Source organism: Triticum dicoccoides, chromosome 3B (genome assembly GCF_002162155.2).
Source record: "Triticum dicoccoides isolate Atlit2015 ecotype Zavitan chromosome 3B, WEW_v2.0, whole genome shotgun sequence".
Taxonomy (NCBI): Eukaryota; Viridiplantae; Streptophyta; class Magnoliopsida; order Poales; family Poaceae; genus Triticum; species Triticum dicoccoides.
Genome location: NC_041385.1, coordinates 524652091 through 524671691, shown reverse-complemented (window position 1 = coordinate 524671691; position 19601 = coordinate 524652091). Strand labels below are relative to the sequence as shown.

General features: G+C 43.3%; 2 protein-coding genes across 2 annotated transcripts; both read right to left on the bottom strand.

Moving 5' to 3' along the window:
• Positions 1 to 2651: 2651 nt before the first annotated feature.
• LOC119281485 lies at positions 2652 to 4451 on the bottom strand. Its single transcript, XM_037561994.1, has 7 exons — positions 4225 to 4451; positions 4025 to 4123; positions 3823 to 3900; positions 3537 to 3700; positions 3348 to 3440; positions 3217 to 3267; positions 2652 to 3138 (listed from the first exon to the last, which is right to left on the bottom strand). The coding sequence occupies exons 1-7, from the start codon at positions 4445 to 4447 to the stop codon at positions 2671 to 2673; spliced, it is 1176 nt and encodes a 391-aa protein (XP_037417891.1). The 5' UTR covers positions 4448 to 4451; the 3' UTR covers positions 2652 to 2670.
• Positions 4452 to 5130: 679 nt separating this feature from the next.
• LOC119276883 (NADPH-dependent diflavin oxidoreductase 1-like) lies at positions 5131 to 10175 on the bottom strand. The gene is made up of 12 exons (XM_037558055.1): positions 9901 to 10175; positions 9746 to 9823; positions 9545 to 9649; positions 8991 to 9082; positions 8673 to 8854; positions 8487 to 8575; positions 7410 to 7484; positions 7211 to 7321; positions 6726 to 6860; positions 6465 to 6584; positions 6090 to 6306; positions 5131 to 5928 (listed from the first exon to the last, which is right to left on the bottom strand). The coding sequence occupies exons 1-12, from the start codon at positions 10069 to 10071 to the stop codon at positions 5408 to 5410; spliced, it is 1896 nt and encodes a 631-aa protein (XP_037413952.1). The 5' UTR covers positions 10072 to 10175; the 3' UTR covers positions 5131 to 5407.
• Between the last annotated feature and the right edge of the window lie 9426 nt (positions 10176 to 19601).

Below are 19601 nucleotides of genomic sequence, written 5' to 3'. Positions count from 1 at the left end.
TCTTTGCCGTCCGCTTTTTGGAAGCTGATGGCAAAGAGCTTCTTTGCCGTCCGCTAGCGGACGGCAAAGAACTGGCAGATGGAAAAGTAGCTGATTCCAGTAGTGCAAGTTGCTATTAAGGAATTATCCAAAGATTGATCTTATGAGTGTTGAGCTTATTGCAAGCATGTCTTGAAGAAGAAGATTGTGTGATCATTCATGTTTACCTTCAAGACATCATCCAAATGAAGAGAGTTGGAAAGATTCAAGGTTGATCAAGACTAAGTCAAAGAATGAATCAAGTTGTTCAACACACAAAGCATAGAAGATGTACCGAGAGGGATCAAGCGATCCCATGGTATGGTAAGCATGGTCAATTACGCTTTGTGTACTAACCCATGGTCTTCGTGAGAGTTCTTTGTGGGGTTAGGTGGCGGTGTGCAAGTTCAAGTAGGATCATCACGAAGAGATCATATGCTTGAAGCTTGCCGTCCATTGTGGCGACAATGGACTTGTGAAGATGTGCAGAAGAGTGTCTCACCCATAGTGGAGTATGGGGGAGCAATCTACTAGTCTTCATCGAGCCAACGCAATCAAGAAAGGTGGTCCAACTTGAGGGAGTCAAGATCGTCATCATCTAGCTCAAGTGGACCATGTGCAAGGCAAAGGTTTGCCCTTGATAGGTTTTCTATTTTTCCGGTCTCATGGTAGTTGTGGGAGACCGGGTTATAGGATCGTTTGCCGTACTGTCAAGGGGGGCTCTCGATGAGTTGCTTGATCGTATCGTTCGTAGAGAGATCAAACCGTTGCATCCTTGCATCATCTTTATTGGTTCTTGTTTGGTTCTTCTCCTTGTGAGATTTGGAGCTTTTGGTCATGTTCATGACAAGCTCGAGTTCATCGAAAACGGAGTTCACATGTATCTTCTATGATGTTTTCGATGTTGGAGGGTATGCCGGTTCTTCTCTATTGGAGGTGTCACTCCTTTGTTTGCTAAGCATACCTCCACTGCCTCTTCTTCTATAACCAGTCGCTGTTTTGATGCTACTCGTTGTCTTGTTTCAAACAAGCTTGAGTTTGCTCAATTCGGAGCTCATATGAAGAAGTTATGGCAGTTCTGGTTTTCCTTGGAGTATTCTTTGTTTTCGTGGTTGAGGCATAAGGTTGGCCCCAGCGGTAGTACCGCGACCACAGCAGTAGTACCGCCGAAGCTCCCCAGCGGTAGTACCGCTTTCAGAGCGGTAGTACCGCTCCAAGCAGTAGTACCGCTCTCCGAACGGTAGTACCGCTTGGGATTTTCGGCCGTAGTACCGCTGTGTGTCTGGGCTACTTCCGCCTCGATTCTCGAATGAAGTTTTTCGTGTCAGGTTTTGCGGCACTAAGGGAGGTAGTAAGAGCGGTAGTACCGCCCTAAGCGGTAGTACCGCTCTTCCCTAGCGGTAGTACCGCCCTGGGGTCAGGGCCCTGGCAGCGCGGCAGTACCGCTGGGTTGAGCGGTAGTACCGCCCGGAGCGGTAGTACCGCCCTTCCCTAGCGGTAGTACTGCTCTGTGCGGGGATGTACAGTGGGGTAACGGTTGGATTTCCCCCTCCTATAAAAGGGGGTCTTCTTCCTCCTTGAACCTTATCCTTTGAGCTCGTGTTCTTTCCCCATTGTTGACCTTCTTCGAGCTTGCTAACTCTCAATCCCTCCATGGCTTCTTGCTAGTTTTTGAGGGAAAAGAGAGAGAAGACCTAGATCCACATTTCCACCAATCACTTTCTCCTCTATGTGAGGGGAACCCCTTGGATCTAATTCTTGGAGTTCTTGGTGTTCTCCTTCTTGTTCTTCCTCTCATTTTCCTCCCTAGCATTAGTTGCTTCAGTGGGATTTGAGAGAGAAGGACTTGGGCACTCCGTGTGCCCTTGCCATTGCATTTGGTGCATCAATTTGAGTTCTCCACGGTGATACGTGGAAGTTACAAGTTGAGAAGTTTATTACTCTTGGGTGCTTGGTGCCCTTGAGCTTGTTACTCTTGGGTGCTTGGTGCCCTTGAGCTTGTTCCTCTTGGGTGCTTGGGCGCCCTAGACGGTTGATGGTGTTCGGAGCTTAATCATTGTGGTGTAAAGCTCCGGGCAAGCGTCGGGGTCTCCAATTAGGTTGTGGAGATCGCCCCGAGCAATTTGACGGGTACCGGTGACCGCCCCCAAGGGTTGCCAAAGTGTACGGGTTCAGTGACCGCCCCCAAGGGTCGCCATTTGTACGGGTTCGGTGACCGCCCTCAAGGGTCCCTTAGTGGAATCACGGCATCTTGCATCGTGCGAGGGCGTGAGGAGATTACGGTGGCCCTAGTGGCTTCTTGGGGAGCATTGTGCCTCCACACCGCTCCAAACGGAGATTAGCATCCGTAAGGGTGTGAACTTCGGGATACATCATCGTCTCCGCGTGCCTCGGTTATCTCTTACCCGAGCCCCTTTACTTATGCACTTTACTTTGTGATAGCCATATTGTTCTTTGTCATATATCTTGCTATCACATAGTTGCTTTCTTGCTTAGCATAAGTTGTTGGTGCATATAGGTGAGCCTAGTTGTTGTAGGTTTTGTGCTTGACAAATTAACCGCTAGATTTATTCCGCATTTGTTCAAGCCTAAACCGTAATTATTTTAAAGCGCCTATTCACCCCCCCCCCTCTAGGCGACATCCTCGATCTTTCATCTGTCAAACACATTCAACCTACAGTCCAACTCGTCAGCAGAATCGACCATGTACAATTGCGCGAACTTGGGAGGTGCACCCTCAGCCGGCAGCAACGAACCAATACGATGGTAGACCACCCCATTCATCTTGAAAACATATGGAGCACCTCCAACATTAATACTATGATCAACCTGTGCACCCAACGATGTAAAACAAAACATGGAATTATACTGCCGTATTAATCGCATGAACCGAGAGGAAACCGCGTCACCATCAAAACGCATCAGCCTATCCAAAGGAGAAGGCCAGTCACCAAATTTTGGCAACGAAATCCTGCCCGTCCGACAACAACCCGTGTAAACAAGACAGCGAGTAGTCGCATCAGCATGGTGAATAGATCCTTCGCGGAACCAAAAGAAGGCCCCACATTTCCGGCAACACAAATCCGGTCCACCATAATATGAACGCCCCCTTAAAAGTAGCTGCACGAGAGAACACCGAGTTGGCAACAGAGGTCGAAAACATCACGGACGCATAAACCGTAAATGATATATGCTCACCCTTAAGCAGCTGGATATAATCCTTAGGAAACGGAGGCTGCATCCCACGTACTGGAAATAGAGGGGGGGAAATGAGACCACATGCAGCAGCATCCGGAGAAGGGTGAGCACAACGGTCAGAAAAAAAAAACCTCTTTTCCAGCCGGACTAGTATGATCGCACCAACGTCCGCTTACGGCGAGCACGCAGAACACGAAAGTGCTCCATAACAGGGGTAGGCATAACTCAAATGGCAACCACGTGCAGAAGTTAGAACCAATCCCAGAAGAAGACCACAGAAACCAAGAAAAGCATATACATATTTAGAAAGTCGAAGTTACCAAGAGGAGTAGGCCGACCGAAGGCACCAGCAGCACATAAGGGCACCACTCTTGGACGGCACGAAGAGACGTAGCACCAACCAAAGACTCATAAAGATGGACAGCAGCAGGAAAACCAGAAGGAGAAACACGCGGTCTGTCAACCACTTGGACAGACAAAGTATCTGCAAGCAAACATTAGATAGAGTGCATTAGAATCATACCAGTAAACATAACACTGGACGGCTAGACGAAACAATACCACAGGCATAAAATAAGTAGTCTATTCAAAGAAATAAGAACAAACCAGTTCGCTCACTGGCAGGCCAAACAGCCGGAGCAGACCCGGCAACCGCTGAAGAAGAGCCCACACTAATAGGAATACCTGCAGAAGAAGAAACAACGAATGAGTACCCACAGCAATCAAACCAACAAGGAGGAACGCAGCAAAGCAACCGGAGGCACACACAAGCACTCCCATGCACACAGCAAGAATTGAACGCACTAACCAATGGTGAAATCTACAGGCCGCTTCCCTAATAAAATCTCCCGACGGCAACTATCAACGGGCACATTAACATCCTGACGCGAGTCCAATCGGTGAATACCTACAACATGAAGCAACCAATCAAGAAGACGACAACCCAAACAAAGGAGCACAAGATCAGTAGAAAAAGAAGTACAACCACAGGAAGGCAAAGGAGGTCACCATTCCAGGAAGAACGAAACGGCCGGCGAGGACCGGACCGAAGACGACATGCTGAATCAACTACAGCCGGGCGGCCACGCGCAGCAGCATCAGCCGTCGTCAAGGAAAAATCCGAAGAAACACGGCCACCAGCGCGGCGCACACGGGCAATGACGGCAGCCCGAATCCCAGGAGGGCGGCCCCGACGGCGTCGGCCAGACCGAGCAGCAGCGGGACGAACCATCCCCGGAGAAATCACACTGCTGATTAGAGAAGGAAGAGCGCAAGCAGAAGCACACAGAATGAGCGAGGGACGCAGGAAGGGACCAGTATTTATAAGAAGCAGCGGAAGGAAAGAAACCAAATTGGAAACGACCAGGCAAGACGGCGAGAAAGGCCTAGAAAATCGTGCCAAAGCGGCAGCCGCCATCGACAGAAATCGAGGGAATAGAAGCGGCAGCCGACCCAGATTAGCGTACGTGGCAAGGAAACAAAAAGAATAAGCAACGGCCCATGCAAAACTGTCCAAAACAGGAGGTAACCAACTTGGTTTCCACAAAGGCGGGACATGCAAGCTATCGCAAACAGGAAGCGGGCCACAACATGCAACCAAACAGGGCGCATTTTTTTACGATTTCCAACGGCGATCGCTGCACGCACCCAAGAACGCACACCCCTGTATCCCCCAGTATTACACGCGTCAGACATCAATTGGTCACTTTTTTATGATAGTAAAAATGCAAAAAAACAGGATAAACTAAACCTGGCCAGGTTTAGTATATGTAGAATTCAAGGCTGACCACTGAGTACAGAATTACTGGATAATACTCCTACATCACAAGCCATAAGGTCAACAAATTGAACAGGGTATCTCAGATTAAAACCACATCAAATATAGCAACTACTGCTCTCACCTGATTTCACTTGTTTTTATCCCACTTCGTAAAATCAAGCCGCCACTCTTCATCATTGAACCAAACCTACATCGTCCCGAGTACAGATACAACAGTGAAACAGGGAATGTGTTTGATTTCCCTTGTGATTTTTTCTGTCGAAGAATAAATGACTGTTTATCTGTATTTATGTGCAGATATACATCTACTTTCTTGAAATCTTTGATCTACGCTGAATTGCTACCCCATAAATAATCGCGGAGCACGACTGATTGTTCATACATACTTTCTTGCCCTGTTTGACTGAAAAATCACGACCAAGTTTCAATGTTAAATTTACCAGCCCTTTCCAGTTTCCTGAGCCATCCTGAAGCAGCCTCACCGCCCTTTTGGCGGATAACTTCTTCTAGTGCAGCTGTAACATCAGCAGGCATTTTGGTAGAAGACCCTGCAACGTATATTGCAGCCCCAGAGCATAATATGTTCCACACTCTTGCACTCTGCCCTTTTATCTTGTGTTGTACATAGACCTTTTGAGGCTGATCCCTGGAAAAAGCAACAAAGAAACCACCGCCTTCTTTCAGGGACAGCACTCCCTTGTCCTGGGCATGCTTCAACCAGAAGTCCTTGTATAGAAAATCGTTGGCTTCATTTCTACAGCCGAAAAAGAACAGAATGGGAGCTGTTGATTCTCTCGCACTCTGTGCAGCCCTTTCCTCCACAAATGCTCGAAATGGTGCACATCCTGTTCCTGGTCCAATAAGTACAAGAGGAATCGATGGCTTTGGAGGAGGCAGGGATCCTTTGTGTACCCAACATGGTATAAGATTTTCTGCACATAAACAAAGAGACAATTAAGAGAGGTCGATGCTTTTTTTTCTTCAGGGTGAGTGGGTACATGTACTAAGTTAAAGTGAAGAGTGTATATTATTACAGCAGGAACGGGAGCAGTGACATCCAGGAAAAGAACAGAAAGAAAGAAACAATGCATACCTTCATTTGGACTGAGACCTGCCAGCCATGTGGAGCAGAGACCCTGCCTTTTCCTCTTGAAAGGAGTAAGCCATGATACAATACTAACAGTCAAGTGTATCTGATTTGGATGTACTAATGGCGATGATGATATGGAAAAGGCCCGTTTCTTCAATGGAGGAGTTAGTTGCACCAGCCATTCAAAAGGCATGTGCACCGAGGGAAAATCCTCCAATACCTAAAAGTAGCACAAAACCATATCTCACTGTTCAACCATGAAAAACATTCCAAAGACAATGACCTATTGTCATATAAATGATACTATAACTTTCACACACTAATTTTTTGTATTGCAAGAACGACATATAGAAAATCTCCAGTTAAGACATAACTTACTTCTAGAACAGTCCGACTCTCCTTTTGATTGTACTGGTAGAGGTCATCTCTACCTTCAGGAGAAGCAAAATACTGAAGCCTTTCCTTTTCATGTTCAGCTGTTGCAAAATGGCTCATGATCTACAACAGAAAATTGAAGTTGTGTGAACATCAAAGATGACTCATTAGCCATATACATCAGAATATCACTGGCATCTATAAGCTAATCAACAGCTAGAAAGGAAGTGCATGGGATAAAGTATTCAGGGTAGCTGTTCTTGCCTCAAAGAAATACCGACGAGGGGAAGCTGATGCAACATCCATTGTCAAAGCAACAAAGGTGCTTAACTTGATGCAACCCATCGACCCATTCAGAAGTGAACCGTTGGGAACTTCATCCCCTCCCTTTGCTCTAATCTGGGCAAACAAAATAGTCTCTTTTTTAGTTAGCTAAATAACTGCAACAGGTTGACTAGTTGATAAGATATAAAAAGGCACAAGTATCTCTAGTTTTCTCCCCTTTATTGATAAACTTAATAATCATGTATTCGAGAAAGAAAGAAAGAAAAAGGATGTAGGAAATATAAACCATAACTTGCTACAAAAGTAATGACCCAGTTAAAGCAGTTGTATTTAATTTTGCAACAAACAATGCGCATACAGATACTAATAGACCGAGATACTAAAGGAAGTTAAGTCAGTGCCGGAGGAAACACAAAGGTACAAGAAACTAAATCAACTAGATAAAACAAAACAGATCAACCTACCGTTATGTAACAATCTGGATCCAAGTTACAGTGTTCAATGAAAGCATTAACAGCTGATGGATTCTGACTCGGTAGAATTTCTAACGCATCGCCAACTTGATAGCTGATCGCCTAACATGGCAAAAAATAAACAATCTTTCAACCTCTTCGCGTTAACAAGATGACTGCGAGCTAACATCATATGGAACAAAGAACGCACAGAAGATGGATCTTCCAATTCAAAGTGGCGCACATCTTTCTCATAATCCTCCTTAGTCAAACGCTGATTTGTTACCTAAAAAGGTTAGGAGTATCATCAGTGACATGAACTAAGAGAATAAAGATGGATCGACTAAATTACAACAATTGTTACATTAACAACCTACTCCCTCCGTCCCATAATATAAGAGCGGTTTTAACCCACACTAGTGTAAAAAACGCTCTTATATTATGGGACAGAGGGAGTATTATATACTCACAGAACAGGAGGAGCATCCCCACAATGAACCATAACTATCCCCAGTCTGTTGTTTATCATACTACCACCCATATGTTATTCATTACTCTAGTTCATTAAGGTTCGACTTTTTTTTAGCATTGTAAATATCTTCCCGTGCAAGCCGAACCTCCTGAGCAAAGCAGCATTGCGTTCATGACACAGAACTGCAACTTGAGCTTGGCATGCACAGTTAGTGGCAAACTTCTCGCAGCAGAATGGACAGTTGAAGTGTCTACAGAACAAGTAACAGGACATCAACTAGTGCTATAGAGATTGCCTTTGCAATCAGAGCTTGCCTATGGTAATTAAAAAGAAAAAATTGCGTATGGTCGACTCTTGTCCAGTGTCCACTCTTTTTTCGCCACAAAAAAGAGCTTGTCTATGGTGAACACTTGCCCACTGAAAATATAAATGGTCAAACAAGCTAAATCCAGCATAAGGTGCCTTGCCAGCCAACAGGAAATCTACTCGCAAATAAATTATAATTCGGTGTAAGTTCAGGAGAGTTAAAAATCCCAAAAACCCAATTAAATTATAGCTTACGGAGTCTACTTTATACAAGTAAGTTCAAACGCTTTAAATAGTGTTATTCCCAGGAGCAAATACTACATTCAGTAATGACACAACAAGGGCATAGTTTTATATGTAACTAAAGAAGATTCCCTAGAGATGAATGTGTGCTAATATTTGGAACTGCTAGATCATCTGAACCTGAAATAACCAACCATAAATGGGCAATAAAAATAAAATAAAAATGGGTATAAACTGTTAAACACTTGGAGAGGGTACAGAACGTGCCATCTTTAACATGTATTGTGGCTCTCCATCACTATGGAACTTCAGAGCAGGGGACATTAAGCGTGCTCTCTTGATTAATTTCGTGGAGTCTGATGAAAAAAAAGACAGACATAATCTTTAGAAGAGACATTATACAACTGTTTACAGGTTATCGCTAACATTAGAATAATTGACGAAAGCTCACACCTGAAACAATGGAATCTGGAGGGGCATCATTGCAAGAGTAATATATGACTTCAATCTTTGCCTCCCCCAAATAATTCAAATTAGGATTAATGATATCAGTTATTCTTGGTAGAAGTGACGGATTTGCTTTATTCAGTGATTCCCACAAAGACAGCAACCAAGGATCTAGAGCTCCTTCATATCTGACATACAAAAAAATAATCCCTGGCAACTTTGAGAAATTTATTTCCAATACGAAAAAATAATGCTTAAAATTTAGATAACCAGCAAAATATGACATTAGACTTTCCCAAAACATGCAAATGAATATCATCATACCCTGAAGGGTGTTGATCATCTCCCAAGCCTACATCTATGATTATTTCTGCACCAAGTTGCAAAAGCTTTCTATTGATCTTCTTTGCAGGTAACTGCAGTGTGTATGCAACAGTGAGCAGGAAAACAGAGACAAGAAGCCAGTAAGATTTTAAGAAACAGAAGTAATGATGCATGAGCAACAAAGGGCAAAACCTACTACTACTGTTTAGAACATGCAGCAAAGTACTCCCTCCGTTCCATATTAGTTGTCGCTCAAACGGATGTATCTAGCACTGAAATACGTCTAGATACATCCGTTTCAGCGACAACTAATATGGAAAGGAGGGAGTAGCAATAAGAAATGACCATGGTTGAGCATGCAGCAAATGCCAGTTCAGAACACATAGCCGCCATGTACAGTTTTTCATAACCGTTTCTTACATGTCACAAACTAGAGTGTTCTACTTCTATTCATAATTAAGTTACATACCCCCAAAACAGTGAACTACAGATAACGCACATCATTATCTTAAAAGCACAATAGCAAGCTAAAATATCCTTGTCAGAAGACTAACATTGTACTTCTGGTAGCCCGAATCCCCGAGCCCAAATACGGCAAAACGGAGCCCTTCCAGCCACCTGGCACCAAGGTCCTTCTTAAGAAGGTACCTCCAAAACCCCTGTCACGTGCGAAACCCATTGTGAAAAAAAAAACTCAATTAGCAAACCAAGATCGACAAACTTGCAAGCAAAAATGTATTTCCAATTTCCCTTGCCTTCATGGAATCCGGGGGATCGCCCTGCCCCGTGGTGGACACGACGAACACCACGGACCTTTCGCCCGGCAGGCAACTCTGCACAGAAAAAGAAGATTTCAGATGACTTCGGATGGAAGGGTTGCGGGGTGATTTTTCTAGGGTTAGGAGCTTACGGGGTCGAAGCTGTCCATGGAGAGGACGTCGACGGCCGGGCAGCCACCGCGCTCGGCCTCGCGCCCAACACGTTCGGCGGCGTCCATGGCGTTGCCGGTCTGCGACGCGTAGAGCACGAGGAGGCGGCCGGTCGCCGGAAGCGGCTGCGGCGGCGACGGAGAGGGCCCCATGAGTCAGAGAAGGTGATGCGCGGAGTTTGGTTTGGCTACAGGGGCCCTTCGGGAGTGCTCCACGGACTACGGCCGCCAACTGCCCGACTCCTCCGCGGCCTGCCGGCGGCCAGCTTCTCGGGTCAAACCAGATTTCCCCTATGTCTCGCTTATCGCCCAGAATAGGGAAGCCTCGAGTAGGCCAGCCCAGGAGCGCAGGAGGCCACGGCCTGGTTTCTTTGTTTTTTTTTCACGTTTTTATTTCTTTTTTTACTTCGTTTATACTTCCAAATATTCTAAATAAATATAATGCAAAAGGATTTACATAAAAAAAATTAAAACAATGCTAACCAAGTATTTGAAAAAGTTAAATATTTTCATGTATACGAAAAATTTATACAAAAAATACAACGTGTGTGAAAAATATGTCATGCATTTTAAAACAATTAATCAAGCATTTGAATTTTTTTAAACAAGTATGGCCGGTTAGCCATCAGTCTCATATCAATTCCCGCATTCTCTTATTATGTATTCTTGCTCACTTGACGATTCGGAAGATGAGGATAAGAAGAAAAAGGATAAAGAGTGGGATCGTGATGCCGGGGTAAGGCATGTTTAGAAGAATAAATTTCCGAGAAGCCAATATGCATGCCGGGGTAAGGCATGAAAGACTGACGCCGAAAGATATATATGTTTAGAAGAGAGAGATCTGCGGGCAAAAATCTTGAAGGAAGGACTGACTGAAGGAAGGGATAGACCATAGCAAAAGCCGAAGAAGATGTGAATCAAGAAACAGGGAGACGAGTTCCAGTTGTTAGAATGACCAGTGCCCGGAAAAAGCAAGTCGGAAGGGGATCTGAAGAAAAAAGATAGGTGTTGCTCTGTTGTTTGCTTTGAGGTTTCCCCTAGTTGGGGAGACCGAGAAGAAAAACTAGTAGGAAGGCGATCCAAAGTCTAGTGTTAAAAGAGATAGTTGCTCGCCTCTTGATGGAGAATTGAAAACATCGCAACGTATCAAAAATGTGAATCAAGCACATGAAAAATGTTTAATGTGTATAGAAAAAAATGTTTACCATGTATTATGAAAAAATTATCTTGTATTGTATTAAAAAATATGAAACTTGTATTGTATTAAAAATATGAAACTTGTATTTTAAAATGTTAATCAAGAATTTTATTTTTTAATGTATATAGAAAAATGTTGACCATGTACTAAAAATTAATCTTGCATTTCAAAAATGCTAATCAAGCATTTGAAAAATGTTAAATGTGTATACAGAAAATGTACCTCTTTGGCTGATTTGCGAGACCTGGCGTATGATCTTTCACAATCAAGCTCAAAGTCCTTGTTTTGAACGCATTTTAATAGCAAACAACGGCTCCGCCTAATGCATTCAGAACCTCACATTTGCATTCGGGCAAGGAATAGAATGTATTAAAAATGTTAATCTTCTAATTGATTTTTTAATTAAGCATTTAAAAATGTTTAAATGTGTATATAAATATTGACCATATATTCAAAAGTATTAATCTTGTATTTGAAAAATGTTTAAAATATGTATAGAAAAAATGTTGACCATGTATTTAAAAAATGTTAAATTGTATGTGAAGAATGTTAAACATGTATTAGAAAAAAATGACGGATATGAAAAATGTTGAATGAAAAGTTGAAAACCAAAAGATACGAAGAAAAACAATGAAAATAAAAAATGAAACAAAAAAAGACAACAAAAATAAACCAAAGAAATGAATGCAAAAATAATGAAAAAAACTGAAACCGATAAAGAAATAAAGAAAAACAAAAACATTGAAAACTAACAAAGAAACAAAATCCGAAGACAAAAAGAGGGAAAATGAGAAAGAAAACACAATCCGGTAAATACCATGAAAGAAACAAAGAGAAACCAACGAAAAAAGTATAATGATGAAAAAAAACAATAAAAACAGAGAAGAAATAAGAAAACCAAAGAAAAAACCCAAAGAAAAAAATGTAAAGAGAAACAAAAGAAAGGAAAAGGAAAAAAAGGACCAAAAATGTGCAGAGAGCGAGTGAACAACGACCGATGGATGGACCTGTAGGAAATGACATCCTGGTCACCATGTTCCCCCAGGAAGGCGTAACAAGGGGTTCCTCAAGCATCATTGTTGCTCTTATTGACAATCATATCCATCTCGATGACGAGAAACAAACACCCTCCCCCGACCTCACACGAAGTGGGCGCCAGCTCCGATCCCACATCTAGAGCCTAACAAGCTACATCGAGGATGACAACGCTGCCAACTTCGCGGCAGGTGACTACACCGAAGCATATGATATGTCTCCGTCGTATCTATAATTTTGATTGTTCCATTCCAATATTATATAACTTTTACATACTTTTGGCAATAATTTATATGATTTATTGGACTAACATATTGATCCAGTGCCTAGTGTCAATTCCTGTTTGCTGTATGTTTTTTGTTCCGCAGAATATCCATATCAAATGAAGTCCAAACACGATAAAAATTTACGAAGAATTATTTTGGAATATTTATGATTTTTGGGAGGTAGAATCGTCGCAAATGGGGGCCCACAGTCACCACAAGACGCCTAGGCACGCCAGGCAGCCCATGCGCGTGGTGGTGGGTTGTGCCCTCCTCGTAAGTCGGTTGGAGCTCTACTTCGGGCATAAGGAACCTTATATCCGAAAAAATCATGTTAAAATCTAAGCGCAATCGGAGTTACGGATCTCCAAGAATACAAGAAACGGTTTTCAGCCAAGAAACAGAAACGCGAAATAGAAAAAAACAGAGAGGAAGATCCAATCTCGGAAGGGCTCCCGCCCCTACGCCGCCATGGAGGCCATGGACCAGAGGTGGATTCTCCACCCATCTAGGGGAAGGCCAAGGAAGAAGAAGGAGGAGGGGGCTCTCTCCTCCTCTCTCCCGGTGGAGTCGAAGCGCCGCCGGGGCAATCATCGTGTGACTGCGATCTACTCCAACAACTTTGTCATCTTCACCAACATCTTCATCACCTTCCCCCATCTATCTACAACAGTCCACTCTCCCGCAACCCGCTATACCCTCTACTTGAACATGGTCCTTTATGTTTCATACTATTATCCAATGATATGTTGCCTTTCTGTGATGTCTGAGTAGACTTTTGTTGTCCTACTGGTAATTGGTGAATTGCTATGGTTGGTTTAATTTGCTTGTGGTTATGTTGTTGTCCTTTGATGCCCATCATATGAGCGCACGTGTGGATCACACCATAGGGTTAGTTGTATGTTGATAGGACTATGCTAATGGTATATATGATTACTATGATGTGGAAAGAATAGAAGAATTTGTTACTTTTAAGGATGCTTATGAAATTGAATCTTTGTTTGAAAAGTATGAAGATTTTGATGATTCAGTTTATAGACCTGAAAATTTTGATATACTTAAATATTGCTATGAGAATTATGAATATAATGTCGATATTAATGAGTTTATTGAGAAAGTCTCCGCTGTCCAAGAAGAGACTAATATTTTGCATGACTCTATGGAAGAAGGAATTGATGAAAATGTGACCTCATTGGATGTAAAAGATGACGAAGAGAGTGAAGAACAAAAGAAGGAAGAGCATATTAGCTACCCATGCCCACCTTCTAATGAGAGTAACTCTTCAACTCATACATTGTTTAATTTCCCTTCGTGCTTACTAAAGGATGAATGCTATGATTGCTGGGAAATGTTGCATGGAAAAAAAATTCTCTTCGCACACGCAAGATCTATCAAGGAGATGCATAGCAACGAGAGGGGAGAGTGTGTCTACGTACCCTCGTAGACTGCAAGCGGAAGCGTTTAGTAACGCGGTTGATGTAGTCAAACTTCTTTGCAATCCAACCAATCGAGTACCGAACGTACGAAACCTCCGCTTTCAGCACACGTTCAACTCGGTGACATCCTCGCCTTCTTGATCCAGTAAAATGAAGAAGTAGTGGATGAGTTCCTGCAGCACGACGACATGGTGACAGTGATGGTGAAGCTATCTCCGCAGGGCTTTGCCTAAGCACTACGAAAACATGACCGAGGGACAAAACTATGGAGGGGGGCACCGCACATGGCTAAGAGATTGTCGTGGTTATGTGTGGCGCCCTCTCCCACATATATATAGGGGGCAGGAGCAGCCAAGGAGGCACCCCAAGTAAGCCAAATCCTACTTGGGGTCCTCCCCAAGCCGCGCCCCCCTTTCCTTTCTAGGTGAGCGGGGAAAGGCAGGGGAGGGTGGCGCCCCCCTTCCTTTCTCCCATGTGGAGGGGAATGCAGGAGGGGCTAGCCCTCCCGCTTTCCTTCCCTAGGGCCGACGGCCAGGGAGAGGGGCGCGCCAACCCCTTGTGGGCTGGTCTGTCCCCCGCCCCTTGGCCCATTAGGCCCGTACACCTACCGGGGTTGTGCGGAACCCCTTCCGGTGACCCGATGACTACCCGGTGCACTCCGAAACTCTTCCTGTGTCCGAATATCATCGTCATGTATATTAATCTTTACCTCCAGACCATTCTGGAGCTCCTCGTCATGTCTGTGATCTCATCCGGGACTACAAACAACATTTGGTCACTAAATCATATAACACTATATTGTCAACGAACATCAAGCGTGCGGACCCTACGGGTTCGAGAACTATGTAGACATGACCGAGACACCTCTCCGGTCAATAACCAATAGAAAACCTGGATGCCCATATTGGCTCCTACATATTCTACGAAGATCTTTATTAGTCGAACCTTATGACAACATACGTAATTCCCTTTGTCCATCGGTATGTTACTTGCCTGACATTCGATCGTCGGTATCTTCATACCTAGTTCAATCTCGTTATCCGCAAGTCTCTTTACTCGTTCCATAATACATTATCTTTCAACTAACTCCTTAGTTACATTGTTTGCAAGGCTTCTGTAGGACCTTGAGAAGAGGTGTCTAGAGGGGGGTGATTAGACACTAAGTACCAAAGTTGTAGTTTTTAAGTTTCTTTAAAGTTTGAGTGGAGTTTAGGCACAAGTTTAACATTCACTACATATAGCAAGCAAGCATGCAAAGAGTATATGAGCAGCGGAAATTAAAGCATGAAACTTGCAAGAATGTAAAGGGAAGGGATTGGAGGATTCAAATGCAATTTGAGACACAGATGTTTTTGGCGTGGTTCCGATAGGTGGTGCTATCGTACATCCACGTTGATGGAGACTTCAACCCACGAAGGGTAACGGATGCGCGAGTCCACGGAGGGCTCCACCCACGAAGGGTCCACGAAGAAGCAACCTTGTCTATCCCACCATGGTCGTCGCCCACGAAGGACTTGCCTCACTAGCGGTAGATCTTCACGAAGTAGGCGGTCTCCTTGCCCTTACAAACTCCTTAGTTCAACTCCACAATCTTTGTCGGAGGCTCCCAAGTGACACATAGCCAATCTAGGAGACACCACTCTCCAAGAAGTAACAAATGGTGCGTTGATGATGAACTCCTTGCTCTTGTGCTTCAAATGATAGTCTCCCCAACACTCAACTCTCTCTCATAGGATTTGGATCTAGTGGAAAGAGGGTTTGAGTGGAAAGCAACTTGGGAAGGCTAGAGATCAAGATTCATATGGTAGGAATGGAATATCTTGGCCTCAACACATGAGTAGGTAGTTCTCTCTCAGAAATAGGATGCTGGAAGTGTAGGTTTAGTCTGATGGCTCTCTTCATGAATGAAGAGGAGGTGGAGGGGTATATATAGCCTCCACACAAAATCTAACTGTTACACACAATTTACCAAACTTGGTGGGACCGAATCGTTAAACTCGGTCGGACCGATTTAGTAAACCTAGTGACCGTTAGTGATTTTCGGTGGGACCGGAATGCAACTCGGTGGGACCGATTCGGTTAGGGTTAGGGCATAACGTAATCTCGGTAAGACCGATTACACAAACTCGGTGGGACCGATTTTGGTAATAAGCTTTCCAGAGAGTTGGTCAGGCAAACTCGGTTTGACCGATTATCAAACTCGGTGGGACCGATTTTGATAATAAGTTAACTAGAGAGTTTGCATTGTAATCTCGGTAGTACCGATTGCTCAAACTCGGTGAGAGCGATTTTGATAATGGACATACACGGAGAGATTACAATCCCATCTCGGTGGAACCGAGATCCCTATCGATGAGACCGATTTGCCTAGGGTTTGTGGCAGTGGCTAAGAAATCAAAACTCGGTGGCGCCGGATAGAAAGAATCAGTGGGGCCGAGTTTGACTTTAGGTTTAGGACATATGTGGATGTGAGAAAGTGGTTGAGGGTTTTTGGAGCATATCACTAAGCACATGAAGCAAGAGGCTCATTAAGCAATACCTCATCCCTCCTTGATAGTATTGGCTTTTCCTATAGACTCAATGTGATCTTGGATCACTAAAATGTAAAATGAAGAGTCTTGAGCTTGAAGCTTTAGCCAATCCTTTGTCCTTAGCATCTTGAAGTATGGATTAAGTATCGGGACGTGAAGCACATAGATATAACAATGAACCAATCATAGAGCGATAAACCTTTTGATCAACCGGTTCACCATCTTTGGTTAAGTCAATATGTCCACTAGTGGGCATGGTTGTAGTCATACCTTTGCATTCTTGCATATTGAACTTCTTGAATAAGTCCTTGGTGTACTTTGTTTGCGAGACAAAAGTACCTTCCGTAGTTTGCTTGATTTGCAGACCAAGAAAGAATTTGAGTTCACTCATCATAGACATCTCAAACTTCTCCGACATTAGCTTCCCAAACTTTTCACTAAAATGAGGGTTAGTTGAACCAAATATAATATCATCAACATAAATTTGGCACATAAAGAGTTCACCATTAACCCTTTTAGTAAAGAGAGTAGAATCAATTTTCCCAATTTCAAAGCCTTTTTCAATAAGGAACTTGGTCAAGCATTTATACCATGCTCTAGGAGCTTGTTTAAGTCCATAAAGAGCTTTGTGAAGTTTGTAAACATGATTGGGTTTCTTAGGATTGACAAAGTCGGGAGGTTGTTTAACATAAACTTCCTCCTCTATTTCACCATTTAGAAAAGCACTTTTAATGTCCATTTGGTACAAGGTGATATCATGGTGATTAGCATAGGCAAGTAAGATGCGAATGGACTCAAGTCTAGCAACGGGGGCGTAAGTCTCACCATAGTCCATACCTTCGACTTGCGTGTAGCCTTGGGCGACGGGACATGCTTTGTTGCGAACTACTTTTCCATCTTCATCTTGCTTGTTGCGAAACACCCATTTGGTACCGATGATGTTGTGGTTGTTGTCGGGCTTCTCAACCAATGTCCAAACTTGGTTCCTCTCAAAGTTGTGTAGCTCTTCATGCATAGCATTTATCCAATCTAGATCTTCCAATGCTTCTTCGACCTTCATAGGTTCAATGCTAGAGATGAAAGAATAGTTTTCACAAAAGTTAGCTAAACGAGTTTTAGAGCGAGTGATTCTCCCGGTTTGAATATCATTGTAGATTTGCTCGACGGGATGGTCTTTAGCAATTCTTGCTCGAACTCATGAAAGCTTTTGCTTGGATCTTTGTTGAACATCTTCTTCATCTTGTTCTTCTTCTTGGCCTTCTTCATTGTTGGCGTTGTCGTTCTCTTGTCGTGGTGGAGAAGGAGGTTGTTGACGTTCATCTTGATGCACTTCCTCGTTTCCTTCATCTTGGTGTGTCCCACTTGTGGATGCTTCTGTATCAACTCTTGGTTCACCTTGTCGTGAAGTAGAAACTTCCACTTGGACGGACGAGGTACTCTCCTTCACCTCCGTTGGACGGACCTTGCCAATAGACAAGTCTTGGATTGCTTCCGAAGGGTCTTTGTCTCCTACATCAATTGGCAATTGCTCTACTTGCGAGTCGTTAGATTCATCAAACTTCACATCTACCGTCTCTTCAACCTTTCGGGTGAAATTGTTGTAGACACAGTATGTGTGAGAGTTTGAGCCATAACCTAGTAGGAAACCTTCATGAGACTTAGGAGCAAATTTAGAACGACGATGCTTATCAAGAATGTAGCACTTTGAGCCGAATACTCGAAAGTATCCAACTTGGGGTTTGTTACTGGTGAGTAGCTCGTATGCCGTCTTGCCGAGTAGCTTGTGAAGATACAAGCGATTTGTTGCATGACAAGCTGTCTCAACCGCTTCTGCCCAAAAGTGCTTCGGCGCCTTGTACTCATCAAGCGTCGTTCTCGCCATTTCGATGAGCGTCCGGTTCTTCCTCTCAACAACTCCATTTTGTTGAGGTGTGTACGTAGCCGAGAACTCGTGTGAAATCCCTTCTTCGTCAAGAAAAGTGTCCACATTTGCGTTCTTGAACTCCGTTCCATTGTCGCTGCGAACCTTCTTGATCTTCACTTCAAATTGATTTTGGGCCTTCCTAGCGAAGTTTTTGAAGATCTTCTGAACCTGCGATTTATCATCGAGAAAGAACACCCACGTAAATCTGGAAAAATCATCAACTATAACTAGACCAAAAGAATTTCCACCGAGACTCTTGTAAGAGTTGGGACCAAAGAGATCCATGTGAAGTAGCTCGAGTGGCCTCTTCGTGGTCATGATGTTCTTCACGGGATGCCTTCCTCCAACCTGTTTACCTGCTTGACAAGCACTGCAAAGTCTATCCTTATCAAATATGACATCATTAACTCCAAGGATATGATTCCCCTTAATAAGCTTGTCAAGGTTTCGCATACCAACATGACCTAATCGTCTATGCCATAACCAGCCTTTTGAGGATTTAGCAATGAAGCAAGTTTTAGGTTGAGACTTTTTAGTGAAATCAACAATGTATAGATCACCTCTACGTATACCGGTAAAAACCATTTTATGATTGTCTCGACAAAACACTTGGCAATCAACTTCAGTAAATAGAACATTGAAACCGAAATCAGCAAGTCTAGATACTGAAAGTAAGTTGTATCCAAGAGATTCAACGAGCATGACATTTTGTGTGGAGCTATCGTGTGAGATGGCCACCTTACCAAGGCCAACCACCTTACCCTTTGAGTTGTCACCGAAAGTGACATACTTTCGAGGACTATCATTATCAGCAAGCTCACGAAACATGTCTTTATCTCCGGTCATGTGATCGGTACATCCACTATCAAGAACCCATTCCTTTCCTCCTGACATATATCCCCGAAGATTTGCCATAAGACCAAAATGTCTCATTGCATCATCAAGATCGAAGTCACTATCATCATCCTCATCATAGTATCCATGTTCAACATCGTCATGTGGTAGATCAAATCCTAGAGAGGGTGATTCGTTAGAGTGATTTTGACAATGATCTTGCTTATGAATTTTTATAGCTTCAGAAATAATATCACTAATAATACCAACATTTCCTTTGGCACGCATAAGGTTTGTAAGCTCAAAAAGACGATCACCAAACATAGGATCACTAGAATTCATCTTACTCAAGGCAATAGACTTATGAAGAATTTCATCAAGATTTTTCAAAGAATAATCAGGAAATCGTTCCTCAAGAAATTTCCATATAGTGTAGGCACACTCAAGAGTAGGCAGTTTTAT